The following is a 25247-nucleotide window of genomic DNA, read 5'->3' on the forward strand; positions in this document are numbered from 1 at the left end:
TGGAAAACCTCCCTGGTCTTTGTGGTTGAATCTGTGCTTGAAGTTCACTACTCGACTGAGGGACCTTACAGATATGTGTGTTGGGTACAGCAATGGGGTAATCATTCAAAAATCATGTTAACCACTATTCTTGCACACAGAGTGAATCCATGCAACTTACTATGTGACTTGTGAAGCACATTTTTACTCCTAAACGTATTTAGGCTTGCCATAACAAAGGGGTTGACTCATCATTTCAGAAACGTAATTCCACTTTGACAATATGGGGTATTGTGTGTAGATTAGTGGCACAAATGTAATCCATTTTAAATTCAATCAGTAACCCAACAATATATGGAAAAAGTCAAGGGGTGTGAATACTTTCTGAAGGCTTTTGCTAAATACATGTATTTGACAATACTATACTACTGACAGCAATAGGCCACGCACCCGATCCGCGCCTATTGGTGTCAGATAGTTTGGTCAAGTCTTACATCATTATCACCCTCAATTATTCTAACAGTACATTTATTCACATTTGTAAGTAACAATGTCTGATTTGTACGTCTTTGTCTGTCTATGATCAAAGCTCCTGAATGTGGTATATCATTGCAAAGAGTTGGGGTAATTGTGTCCGACAATTCGTGAAAGTGGTCTGTTACTTTACATACGAAGCGTTTCATCAAGTCTACATCCGGGTTTTTTTCCTAGGCAATGGAGGCAAATCACCTCCGTTCCTTAGGCAAAGTGAAATAAATTCGCCGCACCGTCACATAAAGTAGTTCCTCTACTAAATGCGATTTAATCTGTATTTATGCATACAATCACAATATACTGAAACGATTTAATACTTTAATTATATTATTGAATCAATCAGAGCCATTGGTGACTTGTTTTGTGCTAAGTGCCCCTTAGTTTTCCTTGCCCCGTTCTCGCTCACTCTTCCTACGCGCATTGATGTGCAATGTGCTCAGGATAGGGGGGTGAATGAGATTGACGAAGAGTTCTTGTTCTGTATCTCAGTTTTTCTCTTTATACTCAAATTAAATAGTGGGAAAAATTATCGGGAAAATCACATCATATGCAATGGAGTGTATTTGGATATTAAGTGGATAAATACACGCTCTGGGCGTTTTTCGGTGAAGAAGTACTACGGTGTTTGTAAATATTTATTTAAATAATTTGTGTGAGAAGAGCAGGGTTGGCTGCTGCTCAAGTGAGTAAAAGAGGAGGGTAAGAACATCTCGGGATCTTTCTATTATTATAAGAACTTTCATTTTCATCTCTGCTACTCTCTTTATTATTTGATTAATATTGTTGTTTTAGATCAAGTGTATTCGCATTTTAGTCGAAGGAAAGCAGTCGCTGAGCAATCGTTTTGTTCATATATCCATATTCTAGGAGTTGGGTGATATTTTATAAGTGCCTTGCTATTGGAGGGCATTGAACGTAGTGCGTAAAGGGGCTGATTCTAACTTGCGCTAAGCTTTACGCCTCTGTTATACAATAAAAACACCGTTTGCAAAGAATTTCAAAGCCCAATTATAATGTATTTTGTTGTGTAACGAACTATCGGACAGTCATCCATTTCAGATGTCTATGTTATTAAGTCGATTTGTCTGCTTTTTAGTTGAACGAATGCTTTGTTGCTTGCCCTCTGTTTCTTTTTCGTAAAGGAACGCTGTATCGCGACGAGTAACACGTAATAGCGCCACAAAAGCGTTAGTGAATGCTATTGAGTAGGTTACCATTTCACGTAAAAGAAAAAAACGTATCACACAAGTTATTGTATTTTATTCCAAAAGAGGTATAACATACGTATATCCTGTTTTTGCGTAGTTAATTTATGTTGCAAGTTAATACCATGTGATATTTGAGTTAATACTATACCATAACTAAGTAGATTCTCATTGGACAACCAACTTGCTATTTGGAGGAAGAACTCCAGCTCGCGAATGATATTTAGCTAATTTAGTTATGCTTGCATCAAGTGCACTAAGATAGTTTCTCCTGGTGCCCTACATACTAGCCTACTCTGAGAAAGAATAAGAATATTTCCCTACTGAACAATATATAACTAATTCTCAGGATTCGCTATACAGTTATTTCCCCCCAAATAAATGTGGCCTAGCTGGTGAAATCGTGGGGGGTAGTTGTAGGCCCTATTCCACTCGAACGGCTGAGATTGGAACGTTTGATATTGTATCAGTTTTTCTTAATCGAGGCCCTTATTCTTAGTTTGATTGAGTGGCAGACAGGTGCAGTGACGTGTCCAGTAGGTCACTTTAGGAGTAGGACGTATAAGTCGACCTATCTGTAGTTTAAATTTCCAGTTTTGCATCACGTTCGTGTTTGGCACCACTTTATATCATGTATTTAGACAGGTGCCGTGGAATTACAGTGTAGGAAGGGTACTCATTGTTGTACTCACTTACTGCACTGTTGGAGCGAGGAACACAAGCATTTTGCTACACCCGCAATAACATCTGCTAAATATTTGTATGTGACAATAACATTTGATTTGATAGTATGTAGGCCCAGCCTGGTCTCATAGACTAGACGTAACATAGTAAATGTAAAAACGGGAAATCCAAATTAAAATTACAATTTATATATATATATATTTTGTACCCCCTTTTTCTCCCCAATTTCGTGGTATCCAATTGGTAGTTACAGTCTTGTCTCATCGCTGCAACTCCCGTACGGACTCAGGAGAAGCGAAGGTCGAGACCCGTGCATCCTCCGAAACAAAACCCAACCAAGCCGCACTGCTTCTTTACACAATGCCAGCTTAACCCAGAAGCCAGCCACACCAATGTGTCGGAGGAAACACCATACACCTGGCGACCATGCCAGTGCCCGGCCCGCCACAGGAGTCACTAGAGCGCGAAGAGACAAGGACATCCCTGCCGGCCAAACCATGCCCTAACCCTGTTTTCGCCAACAGGACTGGATTTTTTCTGTTTGTCGCACCATTATCAATAAACCCTAGAAAAGTCCAGGAGTCCCACCGTTTCTGAGATACTGCAACCGGCACATACCATGCTCAAAGTTGCTGAAGTCACTCATTTGGCCCATTCTAACCTTCAATCGAACGGTTACGGGGTGGTTTACCTAAACCGCTGAGTGTATGTATATTTTTTATTTTACCTTTATTTAACTAGGCAAGTCAGTTAAGAACAAATTCCTATTTTTAATGACGGCCTAGGAACAGTGGGTTAACTGCCTTGTTCAGGGGCAGAACAACAGATTTGTACCTTGTCAGCACCGGGATTCAAACTTGCAACCTTTCGGATACTAGCCCAACACTTTAACCACTAGGCTACCCTGCCGCCCCATATTATAATACATTAGTTTTCCGAATGGGTAACTTTATCCCCTAGCCTAGCTAATGTTCTCTACCTAGCTAATGTTAGCTTTAGCCACCTAGCTAATGTTAGCCACAACAAATTGGAATTAGTAACATATACATTTTGCTAATTCGTAACATATTGTACGCATGAGTTGGAACCGGTTCAGGGAACAGAACTGAAAACAGTAAAATAATGAAATTATTTGATGAACAGAACCAGAAATGAAAGTGATCTATATTGTTCCAGAATATAACCATTATTTTAAAAGTCTGGGACCCAGTTAATAACATTTATTTTACGTTCCTGACATTTCTTTCCAGTTTCCCAAAAATCGCAACAAAGTGCCTATGCAAAGCCCTCACTGTCTGCCCGTGGATGTGTGTGTAGGCTACCTTCCCCTCCCCCTCAGAAGCATAGGTTACTGGAGTCTACTGACGACATTACAAACGTGATTCAGAAATTATGGAGAGATGTTTAATTATAGAAGAATGGATTAACTTTTTCAATGCTAGTTAAGGATATTATAGTTATCAAGTTTCACATTGGATTTAACTGACTACAAAAAGGTAAGATGAGTTTTTAATTCTAGTGCTGTTCTGCACAAACAAGCTTGTTAGCTAGCTAGCTAACGTTTGCTCTGGTCCAACATTAAACCAAATTGGAAATTCAAAGACATTCAAAGTTCCTCCGTAGAAGCCACTCCTCTGTAGGTATAATTCTGTGGGCCTAATTCAGATAATGCAACAAGATGCCCGGCGCTTCAAGGCAAGCTTCCTTCACCCTCTTGCTCTACACTGGTCTGTCTGTAGTGACTGGCAGCACCGTGTTTGTGCTTGTCTTTCGTTATGATTAAACCATGATGTTACGGAAAAATACAATTTGCTCTTAACAACTTTCATTTACAGATTAAATAATGGTTCTGTTCAGGATGAAACAATTAGATTTTTTAAAGTTCCAACCCATGATTGCACGAATTGCAATTTGTAACATGTATTGTACAAATTGCAATTCGTAACATATCATATGAAATGGATGATGGACATCCACAAATTAATACGCACCATATGAAATGTAACTTATCAAGCTAATTGGAATGTTATGGATTTACATTTATTATGTTACGTATACCCCTGAGTCCAGGTTGGTAGGCCGTCAACTGTTATACCTATAGTACTAACATTAGTATGAGTATCATGCACAATTTCAGGGATTTCTGCAAAAAGTACAGGTTTTAGAAAATAAAGTAACTTACTGTTGATGATTTAGATTTTTCACTGCAATGTCCTAACCCTCACTCTAATAATTGTGCATACCATCAAAGAATGGGCCACGAACAAAAACATAAACAACGGTGCAAATGCATTTAATACATTACATTTTTACGTGCAAATAGCACTCGCTTTTTATCATATGTTTGTAGGCTAATGTTCAAGCAATGACATTCCATGAGAGCGACATACTGTAACGTTTTTTGAAACATAATTTGAAGCTATACAAAATTGTTTACAAAGTTTTCTATGATATCAAAAACAATGGACTAAGTGGTTTTAATAATGTATTAACAAGTCATATTCTTCTAAATCAAGATATATAGACTATTTCCATAATTGAAATTACTAGAACCATTACAGACTTAGTAACCTACAGTATGAAAAAGCAGTGTACTTCTGCTAGATTATTTGAATAGGTAGTAGCTCAGCTTCCTGATATGTACACTAAGGCTGGCAATTGCCAGGGACCTTCCGATATTATCACAATGCTTAGGACCCGATATGATATGTATTGCGATTCTCACAATTCTATATGTATTGCAATTTGACATTGCGATTTGATGTTCCAAACATATTGCTCACTATTTGTCTGCAGCTGAGAGACAAGACAGAGCATGAGAAAATGAGTTTAGATCAGCCATGGAAGTAAAAGTGCTATTTGCATGTAAAAATGTCATCCATTAAATGCATTTGCACCGTTGTTTATGTTTTTGTTCGTTGCCCAATCTTTGATGGTAACGTAACAAAATGTAGAAAAAGTCTAGGTGTCTGAATACTTTCCGAAGGCACTGTATAGCAGCACCAACAAAAAAAAATCACAAATATTTACCTACTAAACAAAACAAAACTAATTTGCAGGCTTCAGTATACAGTTATTTCCCCCGAATAAATGTGGCCTAGTGACATGTAACTGTATCGTATTCCCCCATCACTAATGTACACCTGGACTGTGTTTTACCTATATACCCCCTTCCCCTGAAATTGGCATGTTCTCAATGATAGTGAGGGAAGGATATGAGGAGAGCAGGAGAGAGAGATAGTGGGAGAATGGGAGAGGGAGGAAACCAGTCCACTCAGCCAGGTGGTAAGCCCATGTAATGGCCCCAATGTTATTATTGTTCTCTTGGCAAAAGGCCCTGGCCGGAAATCAATCCGCCGGCTGGGAGGCTGTAACACTGCTGTGATTTGACTCGCTCTCTTTCCCAGTTTTCACTCGCGATGAAATGCTTACACACCGTGTACAAAACTAGTAGGATGTTTTGGGGAGTTTGCACATTCATCTCTTTTTATTTTCTCAGCATTATAGTCCATCATCAGAAAGCAGTAGGTTACTTTCAAATAAGTTGTACAGAACATCAAAATCTGGATTTAAATGCCAACGATTATCAAACTGTCTTCATAAAGAAAATACTCCATTTGTTTTATCCATTTTACTCTAGACTAGAAAATGGTCTAATGTACTATTAATACTTTAAAGGCCCAACCAGGCCTAGAGAGCAGAGGGTAGTCCATACTATCCAAAGCATAGTATAGTGAGATGATGTAAAACAAAAACAGAAAAATACTATTCCAAAACATTATGCTGAGTATTCCTTGCACATCACAATCTAATGACTTTGTGGAGTAGCCTTGGGCCCTGAGGTCTTTGAATGGGCTCTACAGAGAGAGAAGAGAGAGTGGACAGCAAGTGTTTTGGGCCCCTGCTGTGGGTTAGGAAAGCCCACGCTATGACATGCTGCTGGACGTCGCACTGCAACATTATTTAAGTGGAGTGGCTTATCTGATTGCCTCTTTTTTGTGTCACAGCTGCCACCCCCTCAATGCAAAATTGGATGGTGTTCAAAACTGAAGACTGTGTGAAGGTAAAGCTATGAACATTTATTGTGTGTGTGTGTGTGTGTGTGTACGTTTAAATGCAATCCTTAACATGAAGAAAAACCAATAACTGCAAATGTAAATAACAGTGCAGTTTTCACAAAACAACATATTATTTATTATACGTGTTATAGCCTAACTAGACGATAGGCAGGATAAAGGCCTCGAAAGTAGTGTAATTTAAAGAAAACCAGAGAGGAAGAGGTGAACTTTAGGCTGCTTTGGTGAATTTGCAAGGCATGCAAGACAAAACATTGAAAGATACAGATAACCAAGACATACAGTGTGTATTCAGGCCCCTTGACCTTTTCCACATTTTGTTACGTTACAGTCTTATTCTAAAATGGATTAAATATGATTTTTTTCCAGCAATCTACACACGATACCCCATAATGGTTATAGTATCTGTATCTTTCAATGTTTTGTCAAAGTGAAAACAGATTTTTCGATTTTGTTTTGCAAATGTATTAAAAATATTAAACAAATACCTTATTTACATACGTATTCAGACCCTTTGTTATGAGACTTGAAAGACTTCAACATCCTTGAGATGTTTCTACAACTTGATTGAAGTCCACCTGTGGTAAATTCAATTGATTGAGCATGATTTAGAAAGGCACAGACCTGTCTATATAAGGTCCCACGGTTGGCAGTGCATGTCAGAGCAAAAAACAAGCCATGAGGTCGAAGGAATTGTCCGTAGAGCTCCGAGACAGGATTGTGTCAAGGCACGGATCTTGGGAAGGGTACCAACACATTTTTGCAGCATTGAAGGTCCCCAAGAACACAGTGGCCTCCATCACTCTTCAATGGAAGACGTTTGGAACCACCAAGACTCTTCCTAGAGCTGACCGCCCGGCGTAACTGAGCAATCAGGGGAGAAGGGGCTTTCATTAGGGAGGTAACCAAGAACCTAATGGTCACTCTGACAGATCTCTAGAGTTCCTTTGTGGAGATGGGAGAACCTTCCAGAAGGACAACCATCTCTGCAGCACTCCACCAATTAGGCCTTTATGGTAGAGTGACCAGACGGAAGCCACTCCTTAGTAAAAGGCACATGACAGCCCGCTTGGAATTTGCCAAAAGGCATCTGAAGACTCTGAGACCATGAGAAACAATATTCTATGGTCTGATGAAACTAAGATTGAACTCTTTGGCTTGAATGCCAAATGTCACGTCTGGAGGAAACCTGGCACCATCCCTACGGCGAAGCATGGTGGTGTCAGCATCATGCTGTGGGGACATTTTTCAGCGGCAGGGACTGGGAGACTAGTCAGGATCAGGGAAAAGATAAACAGAGCAAGTACATAGAGATCCTTGATGAAAACCTGCTCCAGAGTGCTCAGGACCTCAGACTGGGTCGAAGGTTCACCTTCCAACAGGTCAACGAGCCTAAGCACACAGCCAAGACAACGCAGGAGTGGCTTTGGGGACAAGTCTCTGAATGTCCTTGAGTGGCCCAGCCAGAGCCTGGACTTGAACCCAATCGAACATCTCTGGAGAGACCTGAAAATAACTGTTCAGCAATGCTCCCCATCCAACCTGGCAGAGCTTGAGAGGATCTGCAGAGAGGAATGGGAGAAACTCCCCAAATACAGGTGAGCCAAGCTTGTAGTGTCATACCCAAGAAGACCCGAGGCTGTAATCGCTGACAAAGATGCTTCAACAAAGTACTGAGTAAAGGGTCTGAATAGAAATGTCTAAAAAAAAAAAATATTTTATAAACTTAATTGCTTTGTCATTATGGGCTATTGTGTGTAAATTGGTGAGTAACGTAAAAAAAAATACATTTTAGAATAAGGCTGTAATGTAACAAAATGTGGAAAAAGTTGAGGGGTCTGAATACTTTCCAACGGCACTGTATGCACACCTTCTCTCTTTCCCTCGCGCTGGCTTGCCTGCTCTTTCTCTCTGCTAATGATGCGAGTGTGTGTAGAATATCCTAGCCTATTCATTGATCATAGGCCCTGCTTTACTGAAGTTGCGAGACATTGCAACCCAAGAAATGGAGAGTTACAGCATACCATTACGAGATGCAGCTTTTGATTGCCTAGTGCACTAGTTTGCCTAGTGCACTGACTTTGTCTGCTTGGTGTCTGACCTGCCTATACTGTGCCCCTCCCCTCTCACACTGTCCCTCGCTAGGTCGCTTTGAAAGTTGCAAGCGTTTTTGTTCTCGGAAGTACGCAACTAATCAGTCTCCTCAGTTCCAAAAAAAACACTTGTCCCGTGGAAAACGGTGTGCACAGTCATTTTAGCCTGGACTTCATGCTAGTTAAAGCTGCTGTCTCGGATCTTTACACCACACATACAGCACCCCGAGCTTGGCACACACAAACCCCAATTCAGCAGTCACAGTCTTGACACTCAGAAATGGGAGTCGACACCGGGAGTCGACATGCAAGGAGTCGAGGAATCAATTATTTTGGAGTCGCCACTACGTCAGTTGGAAAAATGCCAGAGAAAGGCGAGCGACAGCAGCGATGTGTGGCAATACTTTGAGCAGTTAAATGAGAAGGTGGTGAAGTGCAAACTTTGCGAGGGGGAATTGAGGTAAAGTAATGGTAGTTCACAGGTGCCATGCTTAACCATCTGAAAGGGACGCACCCTGAGACCAGCTGCATTGTGAATTCGCATAAAATTGCAGCAAATTCTCGTATTGTTTTAATGGGAAAAACGAGAAAAAAATAGTCTGTTTGAAACTTTAAGAAAAAAGTGTGTGTGTGTGTATGTGTGTGTGTGTGTACAGGTTTATAAACAAATAATGACATGTTTATAAACTACTTACAAACATGTTGTAAATCCAATTAAGTGTACTTCAATGTGAAGGGTTTTGGAAATGTCTACTTTTACTTTTAACGTCCACCTTAAAAGTAGATAAAAGATAACATGGATAACAGCGGCATTTTTTACAGTGTTCTATGGCCTGATGCCATGCCATTGCTTTATCTTTATGTTGACACATTAGTATTCCTGTTGAATGAAGGGATACAATGATCCATCTTCCTGGCTGAACAGGCTGAAAGCTGTCCAGGACTGAGCTTCCGACAGAAGGGATCAATGATGGAATTACAGACCCTCCAAGAGTCCCTGAAAGCGGATATACAAGTTCATCAGGTAACAGCACTACAGCATCTCTCTGCTTTTCTGCCGTTTAACCACCATTTGTTCACTTGATTCACCTGGAAATGATCCGACATGTTTCGGGAGGAAAGTTGGTAACACATTCAACTGTGCGGCAGAATGTGGTTGGGTTTTTGTTCATTACACTCCATCAGATTCTCGCCCTCAGGCTGCGCCATGAATACTTCCTCCTTAGGATGAGTCTATCTGTCAGCTTATCCACCTCCTTCTCTACTCTGCGTCCTCCTGCCTCTCCCTTCAGTGATTGTCCTTTAAGTATGGTTTAGTGTCGGGTTTGGGTCAGAAAAATATACTTCATCCTGTAAATGTATGCTCTACACTCTTTGAAAAACAAGTGACAACCTAGAACCTAAAAGGGTTATTCGGCTGTCCCCATAGGAGAACCCTTTGAAGAACCCTTTTTGGTTCCAGGTAGAACTCTTTTGGGTTCAATGCAGTACCCTTTCCAAAGACGGAAAGGGTTCTGGAACCAAAAAGGGTTATCCTATGGGGACAGCCGAAGAACCCTTTTGGAACCCTTTTTATCCCTCTAAGAGTTTATGTGTACTCTGTAGTCTTTTTGAGTTGTATTTCTGTGCCATCCATAATGTTTCTGTTTTGAGGTTTGGTGCATGATACCCTCCGTCTGGTTCAACCCAAATACGGAAACCAGAAACATGAGGAAAGCTTATCCTCGCACCTCTATCACCAGCCAGATGTGCTCCTTATAGCAAAATTACAAACAGGGCATGTGTTGATCACCATGAGAGTGATCACATTAGAGAGGCCCACATGTTCAGTGTAAGTCAGTATGGTGTTCCTATTCGCAACCACTGAATGTACCTCCTTGTGTTTGTCTGGAATGCTTTGTACAGTGGGGAGCCATGAATGTGCTCTAAGGTTGCAGTATTGGAAGGTGCCTCTGGGGGCCACTGTGTCTACAGTTTGTATGGCTGTGACAATAAGAATGCATTGGGTACTGCAACGTTAAAAGGGGGGGGGGGGGGGGGGGGGGTGAGCAAAAGGAACGTTTGCTCAGGAAACGTAAAAACCTATTGCAAAACCTTTTTCTCTAACCTTTAAAAAGCATGTGACGTTAGGAACAAGTGACACAGCCTCTCTCCTTGTAGTATATTAGGTGTATCAATGCATTTGTTATGTGGTTGTTAATAACTTACGTGTCTTTCTATGATTTCTCTCTCACAGAAACTAGTGTCCCAGATGAAACAGGATCCACAGGTAAGCCCCTCCTGTCACAAAGGCAGTTGTACCAGATTGCTAGGCCCAAATACACAATATGTTTTGGGGTTGACGTCAGAGGTTTTCAAGCTTTTGAAAGAATGTAGTATCCCTATTACTCAAAATCTACACAGTCGAAAGATATGACTTAAAACAGCCTAAAAAAGACCAGTTAAGATATAATGTTTTGAATTTTACCCCCTTTTTCTCCACAATTCCATGGTATCCAATTTTGTATTTTTTTTAGTAGCTACTATCTTGTCTCATCGCTACAACTCCCGTACGGGCTCGGGAGAGACGAAGGTTGAAAGTCATGCGTCCTCCGATACACAACCCAACCAAGCCGCACTGCTTCTTAATACAGCGCGCATCCAACCCGGAAGCCAGCCGCACCAATGTGCTGGAGGAAACACAGTGCACCTGGCAACCTTGGTTAGCCCACGATGAGACAAGGACATCCCTACCGGCCAAGCCCTCCCTAACCCGGACGACGCTAGGCCAATTGTGCGTCGCCCCACGGACCTCCCGGTCGCGGGCAGTTACGACAGAGCCTGGGCGCGAACCCAGGGTCTCTGGTGGCACAGCTGGCGCTGCAGTACAGTGCCGGGAGGCCCGGGTGGCGCAGAGATTTTCTCAGAGATTTTTGATTGGTTCCAAACTCCACCTCTTTTACTTTACTCTGTCAATGTTGAGAACGGCCTTGAAATCTCCCCAGAGCTCTTCTATCTCTGTAGTATCCGCCCACCATACTTTATCATCCTGCAGCCCTTTTATGAGGACTCAGTGCTGTAGCAGCAGCGGCCCATCCCACATTTCAGCGGTGTCCCTACATCCCAGCTCTGAGTTCCCCCTCATGTGGCTGACAGCCGTGGCAGCCCAGTGACGCGAGGGGAGTGGATTACTCTTTCCACCTCACTTCACTCGTCCCGTGGGAAACGGTGTGCACAGTCATTTTTAACTTGGACTTCATGCTAGTTAAAGCTGCTGTCTCGGATCTTTACACCACACCTACACACACACACACACACACACACACACACACACACACACAAATACAGAACCCAGAGCTTGGCACACTCCCCACATAACACGCAAACCCCAACTCAGCTGTCACGAATGAACAATTCTTCACAGCTATGTGTAAGTGAGCTATAACAGGCTTGTTGCTCTCTTCTTCTTTTTTTTTGCTGCAGAATGCTGATTTGAAGAAGCAGCTCCATGAACGTCAAGCCAAGATCACAGCGCTGAGTGAGCAGCAGGTAGGCAACTGAAACAGGAGAGGGGAGTGGTGGCTCTGGGATTTCATACACCATCACACTGGCACACACCAAGGTCTTTACCAGTCTTACATTACTGCACTGTGTATTAAAATGCTAGAGGTTCTCTACATGACAGAGCCTACTTTCACTTCCTGTCAGAGCTATCCTTTCTTTCTTTTCTTCTTCTCTGCCCTTTTTCTGGAGAGTAGGCCTAGACAAGTCAATGTGGCAGATCTAAGAGTCGTGCATGCTTCTGCCTGTGATCGATGATTTCTGTACAGTTGAGGGTGTGAGCCTAGGATCACTTTGAGTTGGGTTTTGTCTCCTTCTTCAGGCTGGGGGCTTAGAGCAGGTGTCTGACTGATCCAGTTTCATGGTGCTAAAAAGCACCACTCTTTGTGAAGCTGTTAACATTCACATCCATTGACAACCATGGGATGGTTAGAGATAAGAGTCATTTGAGACTTTAACAGTTTATAGGACCTATGTACAGCAGTGGTGCGAAGTACTTAAGTAAAAATACTTTAAAGTACTACTTAAGTTGTTTTCTATACTTTACTTGACTATTTATATTTTTGCTAACTTTTACTTCACTACAATCCTAAAGAAAATGATATACTTTTTACTCCATACATTTTCCCCTGACACCCAAAAGTACTCGTTACATTTTGACAGGAAAATGGTCCAATTCACACACTTATCAAGAGCACATCCCTGGTCATCCCTACTGCCTCTGATCTGGCGGACTCACTAAACACAAATGCTTCATTTGTCAATTATGTCTGAGCATTTGAGTGTGCCCCTGGCTATCCGTCAATAAAAAAAATATTGATTGGGATGTCTGGTTTGTTTAATATAAGGAATTTGAGATGGTTTATACTTTTGAACGTTAAGTACATTTTAGCAATTCCATTTACTTTTGACACTTAAGTATATTTAAAACTTTTACTCAAATAGTATTTTACTGATACTAATAGACTTTTACTTGAGTCATTTTCTATTAAGGTATCTTTACTTTCACTCAAGTATGACAATTGAGTACTTTTTCCACCACTAATGTACAGTATATACAGTATATTTGTTATTGACTTACAAGTACAACTGGCATGCATGCAGGCTAGTGTTAGTGAATTTGCCCCTCAACCAACCATTAACATATTATTGTAAGAGGCTTTGTTTTGGCGATTTGAACTGAGTCAAACTAAACTTTTGGAGATATGTTGTTTTTCCTCTTAACCACTTTGCTGCATATAAACTTACCCTGTTATCGTGGTTTAATGAAGTCTTGGGAATGATAGAGGTTTCTATTGAACCTCTGTTTACAATGTCCCTGGTGTCTAATTTTCTTTACAGACTAAATGAAGGGGTGTGATTCCTGTAGAAGTGTCCCATTTCTTTCCACCTGTCACTTATCGATCGTCCTCTCTCTAGTCTAGGGCCTCTGTCGGCTCAACCAAAGAGGTTTTTAAAACGTCAAATTTAAAACGCTGTCTGGGAAGGGCCTGGATTCCCTTTCAAAAGAAAAAATAATTGCCATTTTATTTGTGCAGAGGCCGAAGCTTTTGTTGTACCTTAATTGAGTCTGTGTTGCTGTCTTAGTTTTGAGAACCCTTAAGCTTTATGTTTGTTTAACGGTTATGCTATGAGAATATTTGGTCACATACTCGCAGTGGATGCATGGGTATCTGATCTGAAGAGAAGTTCCAACACCGATTGAGAGCTGTTCTTTGAGAATCAAGGGGAGCATTTGACTGGAATTAGCATCAAACCTGCATCCCCATAGTCCCATCCAGACACTGCTTGTGGCGGTGCACTTTCTCAGTCTATTCTTATTACCCCCTCAAGATATGCTTATTAATACAACGCTGCTGTTGCAGTCTCTCCTGTATTCACTTTACATGGAGTCAATGTCTTCATTATTTAACTTACAATGAAGTTGCTCCACACCTTGAGGCTCCTTAAGGGAAACATGTTTGACATATATTTGTTACTGGATTGTGTGTGTGTGTGTGGTGTGCGTGTCGTGTGTGTGTGTGTGTGCATTAGTGCTAAGCGGTTAGTGCTTTTTGATTTAAGAGGTCGGTTCGGTTTTGGTTCGATTATTTAAAAAAATATATTACGGTCTTCGGGTTTCGATTGAATTATTTGAAGCATTTAAATGCGCTATGTATTATGTGGGTTGAATCCTTTAACAACACAGAATAAAACAATGAATAAAAGTTCAATGATGGTAATGACCCATTGATACTTATCAGATATTACCCATTGTTTATTCACCTTACTATATATCTAAATTAAATATTTGTTGTGTATATTACATTGGTTTTACTTGAGGACTTTATTATTTCATTCCAAGTCATCTCTATAGAGCTGCCTATACTATGACAAAATCACTATTTTAGTAGTTTATAAAAGTAAATAAGGCATACTTTTATGACTGTTGAATACCAATTATCAACTACTTCGATCAGGGATGGGTAACTGATCAGGGATGGGCCTGTACCCAAATACACAAGCGGGTCCAGAACCAGAATGCGAAATAATGTCATGGGTCAGATCTGATATGATTGTCTCGGGTATGTGTCATTTTTAACTGACTTTTCCAGAAGGACCCATATAGTTTTGAACGCTACTGCTGCATTAGAGAGAGTGAGAGAGAAATTGTAGAATTTATGCTGCTGCTCTTTGCTTTTCACGTAGGTGGCACGTGTAGCTTGTTGTTGTTGTTGTTGGCCAATCATAAGCCATCAAAGCTGTAATAGGCTAGTCATAGAGCCTCTGCGTGGGGAAAAAGTTAGGAGATATCTATTCATTGGAAGATTCATTAAAAGTTTAAGGAGAAGGATAGGCTACAACGACCTAAAGCCAACAGGTAGGCTGCTACTATTATATTATGAATGGAGTTGTTGTTGTTAGTAACTGTGTAGGACGAGAAAGCGCATGCAGCCTCAATTAGCCTAGCTAGCTAGATTAACTAGCTTCTCCAGGTTTGAAGACAAGTATTACATAATCATATAAATAACCTAGCTATGGCAGCTATTAGTCTACTATAGCGTGAGCCGGTTTGGTGGGTTGCAGTTTCTCATCTCTCCCTTCCTCCTCCCTGTTCCCCGGTCACTCGCTCACACTCATAGTAGCCTACACACACAGCACTGGCCCCTGCTAGAGCGTCACTTCTCTCTACCTCCTCCCCCTTGCGCTTTATCAGCTCCGGTTAATAAAGTAGCTTAAAATGTTATTTTTCTGCTGCCTCCCTCACTCAGATCGAACCGGGCCTGGATCCAACCAGGCCTATACGGAACGAGTCTAGCTGTTCCTCAGGTCCCTTTGGAACTGGTCTCTATACTGTAAAAGTTATCTTATGCGTATTGGGTCTGGTTGGGAAATCCCCAGGTCGGTTTTGGAACGGGTCCAACTATTTAGTTTCAAAAAGTCCAATATTCTACAACTCCCTACCACATCACATAGTTCGGGCATTTCAGGCATAACGCTCTCAGTACTGTATCTTGCCCTGTGCTGAAAGGGACACCTGCTGACGGAGTGTGAATAATACCAGGTTCATTTAACAAGGGTGGCAGGCTGCTCAGGCCAAGTATTTCAGCAGCTCAGCTATGAATTTTTAAAAGTGTTTTTTATAAATTCACACTAGCAGCTGATTTATATTCTATGAGGTGCGGGGGCCTCCACTGAGTCGATGTCAGATGAGTGTAGCGTATAAGACCGGAACGATTAGATGATTATATCCATAGAGCATTTACATTTTTTATCATACTGAACTATTCATTGTCTGTATGAATAGAGGTAGGAGTTGTGAAAGGTAAATTGAGAGGGTCACTTCATTCTAGCACTATGTGAAAGACAAATACTCAATCTGAGGATTCTCAGCTGAAATTAGTCACACCAATGTGCTTTTGGCCATACGACCTCCACCACTGCATTGTAACCAGAAGGAATGAAATATTAAAGCGCTGACTGAAGGTCAGGTTGGTTGTGTGTGGAGAAACCTGGATTCCATTTCAATGGACCTGAGCTGTTTTCATCCAGTGTTTCACGTTGTTCGAGAGGATTCTAGCTGACTTATTTGCTGGACTGGCTTGATTAGGAGTTAGATACTGCAAAGCTCGTGAGGAACAGAATTGTCAATCTTGACAGATAAGTTGTGTAACACAGCATTTGACGTTCTGCTTATAAACGTAGAAATCATTATTTCATTGTTTGTTAACAAGCTTTTGAAAAAGGTCATTATATGCCATTCGTTCTTGTTAGGACCTTCGCTTAGCCCCCATAATGCACCGATGACTTATTTTATGAGCGGAGAAACTTTTTCAGAAACCGTTTAGTTAACAATGTCCTGAAAGAGACTATTACAGTTCCACACGTCAGCAGTTTTCATTGTGTGGACTGAAAAGATGTAGAAAACTCTCTCTCTCTCACTTAATGAAAAGGCTCAACTCCAGGGATGTCACCCCACCGGGGCTATGGAAGCAGCCAGGCTGTGCTTCTATAAATCATGCTGCAATGATCCAGCCATCGATTTCAGACTGGGGTTGTCTTTAGCACAGTTGAAAACCCTTAAAAATGTCAATTATTTTATTGATTCCTGTATTTTCTTCCTAACTCTCCCCTGTCCTCCATTTACAATATATATATATATATATATATATATATATATATATATATATATATATATATATATATATATTTTACAGTTTTTTTTGGTCAATCGTCTCTCAGTACTGTGTCTATTTGTTGGTGTGATGTGTTATAATTTAGATTTACCGCGCAGTTCTTTCAACATCACTTCTTGGATTTAAAATAAACTGCCGTGCATTTCGCAGGGGTCGATACTAGGAGCTGTTATTTTTACTATTTATACAAATGCTATTGGTCAATCTGTTAAAATGTTTACATTTGAATCGATATGCGGATGATACTATTGCGTATGCAATTGACCCAACTACTGACTGGGCTGTGACGAGGCTACAGTCTGATTTTTGCAGTTGTGCAGGAAGCCCTCCAAGTAATCCCCGAAAGAGGTTTCGATTGGATGCTTTGAAGTCCCTCGGACAATTCAGACAGCTGATTTTTATCATGAAGAATGTGTTAGTTTTAAATGAATGTGTTTTGTATCTTAACGTGTATATGGTCAATATGTTGTGTTTACCTGTACTTCCCTGTTGTATGTGCTTGTTTTTGTATGGCGCAGGGCTCATTTGTGAAATCGACGTTAGTCTCAATAGGACTTCCCCGTTGGAATAAAGGCAAATAATCTGAATATTCCTCTGAAAATCCTTTTTACTCTGGAAGAGGGAAGTCGCTTTTCGCTGTGATTTGTAGAGACTCAGTAGCTTGTCTTGTGTTTCTGAGCGTTATGGTAGCGCTGATGTCGGAGAGTTGTCTCATTTCCCCACAGATGACATTTGATTGGCTTTCGAGAGGCATACCGCTGAGGATGTTTGTGAGAATGAAATGGGTTCAACCTCTGGTCAGACCTGAACCTGATAAACTTGGGACACATGGGAGCAGAAAGTGCTGAACCTCCCTTCTCTAATAATGCACTCCAGGGAGGCTGTGTGTGTCAGTGAGCTGGTGTCTTATGTCTCTTTGTGAGTTGGCACAGGATTTATCCATATTTTCAAGCAGGTTTCAAGCAGTGGAGTAAAGTTGCAGCATTCTGTATTTACGATACTATGTGGTGGTCCCTTCCTCTTTTAAGAGGTGTGCTATTCAACTTGCCCTGCAGAATTCATTTAAAAGGCTCTCCTTTTAAATGAGGAAGCTCTATTGTCTCGGAATACCTGTCTGCCTGTGTGGCTCCCTAGCTCCCACCCAGGGATAATAAAACACCTTGAGCTCCTCCACCGTAGAAATAATGACCCATGGCACTGAAACGAGGCACAATTGAATCGATTTAGCTGGAGTCTGTCCTTTCTTTGACTGCCTCAATGGTTTGAATAGTACGGGGCATTTTATGAGGAGACGGAGACCTGTGGATCCAGAGAAATGGCACTGCGATGAATGCTTGGGCAGGTCTCAACTGGCCTGCCCAGGACTGAATACAGGGGAATCAGACAGACTGGCTGTGACATGTGACGTTATGGCGCACTGTAAAAGCCTCACAGCTGTTGATAAGCTAGTTGCACTTGTGCCATTTGTGAAAACATGAGGAATAGAAAGACCATATGATAATATGCAAAATACTGGAAGGACTAAAACATTGATGCCAAGGAAAGAACCTGCTCCCCATCTATTGTCAATGCTATTGTTCTTAAGTCACACACATTATCAAGATGTTGTCAATGGATTGACACAGATTTGCTAGTGGGGCATTTTTGGGCAGGGCTGTTTTATGGCTACTTCAGGGATGGTTCAGGACTACTTGGGGCTGGTTCAAGGCCGGTGCAAGTTTGGTTTGGGCTTGGTACAGCAGGGGTAACCTGGCACTCAGTCTGAGCTGTATTTGCAGCCTCTAACGAGAGTCCCTGCTGCGAGGCCCAGTTATTATCACTGCTGCTCCTCCATGCGCGTAATCTGGACGTGTGTCTCTGCTGTGTGCCCAGGAAAAAGAAGAAGGAGGTAGGGAGGAGAGAGAAGGGTGGGCATAAAAAGAGCTGGAAACTAAAAGTGCTTTAGTGTTGTTGAGGGATGACTCACAGTATTGCCCTGAAATGAACCCCCCCCAAAAAATTCCTGCATACAATATATGGTCGTCCTCCGCTGCTCTCTTCTAAATGCAAAATATGCAGACAAGCATTGTTTCACGTAATGTCCAATTGAATATACATCAAATAAAGTATTCTGACTCAATTATTACCACACTCTGAGGCTGTACCACACATCAAGTTGTACTTTCCCCTCCTCACACCTTGAAAGCACACACAGTAGAAGCATTCACATTACATTCAGCCCACCAGGTAGACTCCTATCTCTTCTCTGTGTTAGATACCTGCGTTGGAGTTAGCCTGCACAGGGTTCAGTGATCACTGTTCCTTAGCAACAGGTGAGCCATATGGTCATTTCTGGCACAGAGTCAGTCTTTTTGTGAGCAGCTGCCTAGAACTTTTCGTTTTTTTGTTCTGTTGGCGCTTGTAGGGCGATTACGGTTGCGCTTGTGGCCGGTACAGGTGTACTGTATGTCAGTGATCTCCCGGTCACCTCCCAGGGAGTGATGACACATCTCCCTTGGACATCTAGCTCCGTCTCAGAGAGGAGAGTAAAGAGCCAGCCCCCTCACTGACTTCTCCCACTTCCCACTTACAGTTCAAAGGTTGGTGAAGTAGCTACGCCTCCATTCTACCCTACAGCCAGTTTAAGAACATCCTCGACACTTTAGAAGCTAACGGGGGAAGAATGCGTCTATCAAAGCCTGAAAAGAAAATCCCTATTCCTGAGAAGTGCTGCGGCAGCACGCTGCTAAGTCACCGTCTTGAAAGCAGAGGGAGGGAGTGTGTGTGTGACAGGAGGACGTGCTATCATCCAGCAGCACGGTGCCTCTCAGTGTTAGAATGTCAGCTCCACTCTTCCACACAGATGCTCTCTGTTGTGTGGTCTGGAGAGGAGACTGTGGCAGGCCAGAGGAGAGCAGGAGAAAGGGTGCAGCCTGGCTGGCTGTCACTGGGAGAGTGGGGCCAACTACCGTGCTCTCTGGGAGCTGTGTGGGGAGGAGTTTCGCTAAGACATGCCCCCGCACTGTTCCACTGCAGGCCTGTTCTGTCCGCCCCCGGAAACCTAAAACTACAATCCGGGATAATCTCCTTGATGTCTGACTAATACAGTGAAAATACAGAAATGAGCCTCGTGTACTACCTCCTGGGGTGTGCTTTCCTCGCCGTGTTCTTAAAACTAATGACCCCCACCTGCTAGTTCACCGATCCTTAAATCTCCATCCTCCCGGTAGATTAACATTTGCTCAGGCTGAATAAGCGACCAGGCCAAAGTCTTTGACTCAATTGAAAAGTTCCTCCAAAAACACATTTGTTTGCCATGTTTGCCATTTATAGAAGCTTTGAAGGTGACTAAAGACACTGAGCTTGTTGAGTAAGTGGGTAGATGGATGCTGTTTTCGGTTTCCTCTCTATTGTTTCCTATTCTGTACTAAGAAGGATTTGCAGTGTGTGTCATACAAGAAATGTTGGAGGTAATTACGAAAGATTATGAATCACACTACAGCTCAGTGCTAAGAGGCGTCACTACAGACCCTGGTTTGATTCCAGGCTGTATCACAACCGGCTGTAATTGGGAGTCCCATAGGGCGGCGTACAATTGGCCCAGCATTGTTAGGGTTTGGCCGGGGTAGGCCGTCATTGTAAATAAGAATTTGTTCTTAACTGTCTTGCCTAGTTAAATAAAGGTAAATTAAAATATAAATTATTTTGAAAATGTTAGAAGAAAATAAACAAGTCACACAATTGTTAATATTATTAGTTGCTTTATCTATATCAAAGCAGATAAAGCACTGCTCCTGGTAGACTCAGTAAATTGATTTTAGAAATTAAGTATGAACCAGATTAAACACATTCATGGAAATGCTAATCCTTTTCCTGCTCAGGGGGCAGTTTACATTGTTCAGCACATTGTACTTTGAAAGTAGATTCGTATTCAGTGCCCTGCACTTCCTCCCACCCCACTAGAGCGTATCTGCAGGGAGCAGGGCTGTCTGGATAGAGAAGAGGTTTTATACCTGCTTAACCCACTTTCACAGTGCTCTGTGGCTGACTGAGAGACTGACTGAGTAAAAGAGAGCAGCGCCTACCCCATGATGCATGTAGTTGCTGAGTAAATACTAAATTCTGGCAGTGATGTGCACTGTGCCAGGGGCTGTGTGTGTTCATGAGGAGACTGTAGAGCTTTTACTGTTGTTTCCACCCAGATTTTTAGCTCTAGTTGTTGTGAACAGGATGGGGGGGTAGAGCTAGGTCTGCTGGGTTATGTTTAGCTATAAGGCTGACAACATGTGAAGGTGCTGTGTACTGTGGCCAGCCATGATTCCATTAATAGTAGTGACACGTATCCTGTTTGACACTAAACAGAACTGTGCAGGTTCGTCTGTAGATCTGCTTTTGCCAGAGGTTTAAGTAAGGCAGATTGTCGCCTAAAACCGCTACTAGCTACTACTATGCACGTTTATCGGATGCAGTTGATCAATTTATATATATTTTTTTTACTCCTATGCTTGTGTATGCTTTTAGAGAACTTTTGATTCATTTACTTACCGCCCTCTTGTTCAACCTCTCTGTCTCCACTCCTATCTGAAATACAAAAAAAGAAGCTGCATTGTCTTTAACACTCCCCGGCTAATTGTAATTAATTACTGCCATTTAACGCACAACAGCATAGTAAATATCCCAGGATCCCAGATCCTTTACAATTCGCCTGTTGTCCGCCATGATGCCATCTCACGGTAGCTCTGACTTTAACCTCCGCTTCAGGCTCTTGTGAGAGGAAGATGAAACTGACGGGATGACCACGGCTTTATTCGCTCTCTGTAAGAAAATGTCTACCATTTACTATTGTCAAGCAATCCTTTCATAATGTAACTAACAATGTCATGCGATAATGTCAAGTGACAATGTAACAGGGTAGATGGATATCGATGCGGTATGAAATCACCACAATATAGTGCAACTGAGGTGGCCTGGTTGCGTTTTTTTGTTTTAAATCACACTCGTACTTACTGTAATATGCATTCGTCACTCTGTCTCCGTGAAGAGCGTTGTCTTGGCAGCGGAGGGTTTGACAGTTAGGGAAATTGACTATAACTATATCGGGTGATAATGAAAGGCACAGGGAAAGGGGTTGTGTAGAGGAGCTACGCGATGTCAGGCTAGGACAGGATCACCGCTCCTCCTTTCCTGTCACACTCAATGTCTCATCAATATCAAGTGTCATCATCTTTCACTCGTTCATCTCAGTATTTTGCACACAATCTCTGTCAGTTTGTTGCCATGTGAAAAGAGTGAAAATACGACCTTGACTTCATTAGACAGCTGTGGTGTGAGAATAATCTCAAAACAATACAGCTCTACCTGACACTTGGTACTTTTGAATTGACTGTGTGGGCGTAACTGCGTATGTGTGGTGATAGGGTCTTTTGAGCAGTGAATAATTGTTGCTGACGCATTGCATCCTCTGGTGGTGATTACTTCCTCACTATTCTTTGTTGCGAAACAAAAGGACAGTTAGTAGCCCCCTAACTCATGGTTTTCCAACCCCCTCCCCAGGCCCACTCCCCCCCTCCCCCCCAGATGTTTTACATTTGAGTTTTAACCCTAAACTGGTACACCTGATTCAATTAGTCAAAGGCTTGGTGATTAGTTGACTAATTGGATCAGGTGTGCCAGTAGGGTTAAAACAAAAATGTGAAATGTCGGGTGGGTCCGAGGAGAGGGTTGGGAAGCCCTGCGTCTAACTGAGAAAGGCAACAGAAGTCTACTGCAGGGGTCAGCAGTTCCGCCGCAGGCACCCGGAGTTCCTCGTGCACTTCCTGGTTTTGATTGAACCGACCTGGAAGACCAGGTGTGTTGAATTTAGCCAGTCACTGAGATAATCAATTAGTTCAGTTGCCTAGTTGGAACAAAATCCTGCAATACCTTCTGCACTCTGGGAACAGGGTTGCCTACCCTTGCTACTGTGTGTACAGATAGCCCAATGTAATCTGTAGTTCTTTGTGTGTGCGTGCGTGCATGTGCAAACATGCCAGTACGTGTTACAATTACACACACTGGCTGCAGTAGGGAGGCTTTGTATGTGTCATATGGATCTGCCCAGATGGAGCGAGAGGAGAGTGTTAATGTGTGTCTGTGATGGGTTTAGTTCTAGCTCAGAGAGATAGCGAGAAAGAAGGGAGAGGGAGAGCGCGGGAGGACTGTGAGGCAAGAGGTAGTGTGAGAGGAATTTCAATCAAGGGCTCAACATGCTGTTTAAATACCATCAGCACAAAAGGGGAGGGGAGACTGTCAAGGGGATAAATCCTCACACCTGAGAGGTTGAGAGGAGGCAGGCAGGCTGGACGGAGGCAGGCAGCCCCAGCCCAACCAGACCTCCCTCCACATGGCTGGAAAGCGCCAGATGTGCCGCTCACATTTCATCCTGTTTCAGAGGAAGATAAAACATTAAAATATAAAGATGAGGAAGAGATTATGGAGGTAGAGGAAAGCCAGAGTCAGCAGGCCTTAAGCCAATGACGATGCACAGGATCTGGCTTTTATGGAAAAAGATACATCTTAGGGAATGTTGATGATTGATACTGGATGCCATCATTTATAAGTCTATTTATCTTGAGAAACTCAAATTTCTAGTTTTTGTCACATGCCCAAGTACAGTGAAATGCTTTTCTTGCCTTCTCTTTCCCAACGATGCAGTAATCAATATCAGTAGGACTATTAAAAAAAGTAACTTGAATAAAAAACACACCAAAAAATAGAATTAAGAAGTTCCAGGGTCATTGTCAATAGAAGGTAAATCAAGTGTTTGCACTTTTGGACTATTCCATTTGTTTTCCTTTGTACCGGAAAAAATCAATAAAGCGCAGGGTATTCATTTTAAAAGTATACTGAACAAAAATATAAACGCAACATATAAAGTGTTGGTCCCATGTTTCCTGAGCTGAAATAAAATATCCCAGAAATGTTCTATACACACAAAGCTTATTTCTCTCAAATGTTGTACACACATTTGTTTACATCCCTGTGAGTGTGTGTTTCTCCTTTGCCAAGAAACTTCATCCACCTGAAAGGTGTGGCATATAAAGAAGCTGATTAAACAGCATGATCATTACACAGGTGCACCTTGTGCTGGGAACAATAAAAGGCACACACACAATTTCACATATATCTCAATTTTGTGGGAGCATGCAATGGGCATGCTGACTGCAGGAATGTCCAGCAGAGCTGTTGCCAGAGAATTTAATGTTAATTTCTCTACCATAAACCAACCCCAACGTCATTGTAGAGAATATGGCAGTACGTCCAACCGGTCTCACAACCGCAGACCACGTGTTACCACTCCAGCCCAGGAGATCGTCTGAGCCCTGCCACCTGGACAGCTGATTAAACGGAGGAGTATTTCTTTCTGTAATAAAGCCCTTTTGTGGGGGAAAACTCAGTGTGATTGGCTGGGCCTGGCTCGTTTATACTTTGGTTCATTATACAGTGGCAAGAAAAAGTATGTGAACCTTTTGGAATTACCTGGATTTCTGCATAAATTGGTCATCAAATTTGATCTGATCTTCATCTAAGTCACAACAACAGACAAACATAGTGTTCTTAAACTAATAACACACAAATTATTGTATTTTTCTTGTCTATATTGAATACATAATTTAAACATTCACAGTGTTGGTTGGAAAAAGTATGTGAACCCCTAGGCTAATGACTTCTCCAACCGCTAATTGGAGTTAGGAGTCAGCTAACCTGGAGTCCAATCAATGAGACGAGATTGGAGATGTTGTATAGAGCTGCCTTTCCCTATAAAAAACACTCACAAAATTTGAGTTTGCTATTCACAAGAAACGTTGCCTGATGTGAACCATGCCTCGGACAAAAGAGATCTCAGAAGACCTAAGTTTAAGAATTGTTGACTTGCACAAGTATCTCTAAAAGCGATGTTCATCAGTCCACGGTAAAATAAATGGTCTATAAATGGAGAAAGTTCAGCAGTTTTGTTAATCTCCCTAGGAGTGGCCGTCCTGCAAAGATGACTGACTACAAGAGCACAGCACAGAATGCTCAATGAGGTTAAGAAGAATCCTAGAGTGTCTGCTAAAGACTTACAAAAATATCTTGAACAAGCTAACATCTCTGTTGACGAGTCTACGATACGTAAAACACTAAACAAGAAAGGTGTTCATGAGAGGACACCACGGAAGAAGCCACTGCTGTCCACGACTGCACTTCTGAAGTTTGCAAAAGTGCACTTGATGTTCCACAACGCTACTGGCAAAATATTCTGTGGACAGGTGAAACTACATTTGAGTTGTTTGGAAGGAACACACAACACTATGTGTGGAGAAAAAAAAGGCACAGCACACCACACCAACATCAAAACCTCATCCCAACTGTAAAGTATGGTGGAAGGCGCATCATAGTTTAAGGCTGCTCTTCTGCCTTTGGGCCTGGACAGCTTGCTATCATCGACGGAAAAATTAATTC

At 42.0% G+C, this 25247-nt stretch overlaps 1 protein-coding gene across 12 annotated transcripts in view; it reads left to right on the forward strand.

Annotated features, from left to right (window-relative positions):
* Nucleotides 1–930: 930 nt before the first annotated feature.
* The window catches only part of LOC110526201 (PHD finger protein 21A), a 43904-nt gene continuing 19587 nt past the window's right edge, over nucleotides 931–25247 (forward strand). For 5 of the 12 annotated variants that reach the window (XM_021606964.3, XM_021606954.3, XM_021606963.3 and 2 more), the window contains exons 1-5: nucleotides 931–1212; nucleotides 6410–6465; nucleotides 9497–9595; nucleotides 10808–10840; nucleotides 12034–12099. In XM_021606964.3, the coding sequence (XP_021462639.3) occupies nucleotides 6424–6465; nucleotides 9497–9595; nucleotides 10808–10840; nucleotides 12034–12099 (240 nt within the window). In that variant the 5' untranslated portion in view covers nucleotides 931–1212; nucleotides 6410–6423. Of the gene's footprint in view, nucleotides 1213–6409; nucleotides 6466–9464; nucleotides 9596–10807; nucleotides 10841–12033; nucleotides 12100–25247 lie in introns of all 12 variants that reach the window. The other 7 variants (XM_021606955.3, XM_090238386.1, XM_021606959.3 and 4 more) reach the window with 5 other exon arrangements.

This window comes from Oncorhynchus mykiss, chromosome 6, assembly GCF_057628025.1.
Source record: "Oncorhynchus mykiss isolate SJ-2025 chromosome 6, ASM5762802v1, whole genome shotgun sequence".
NCBI lineage: Eukaryota > Metazoa > Chordata > Actinopteri > Salmoniformes > Salmonidae > Oncorhynchus > Oncorhynchus mykiss.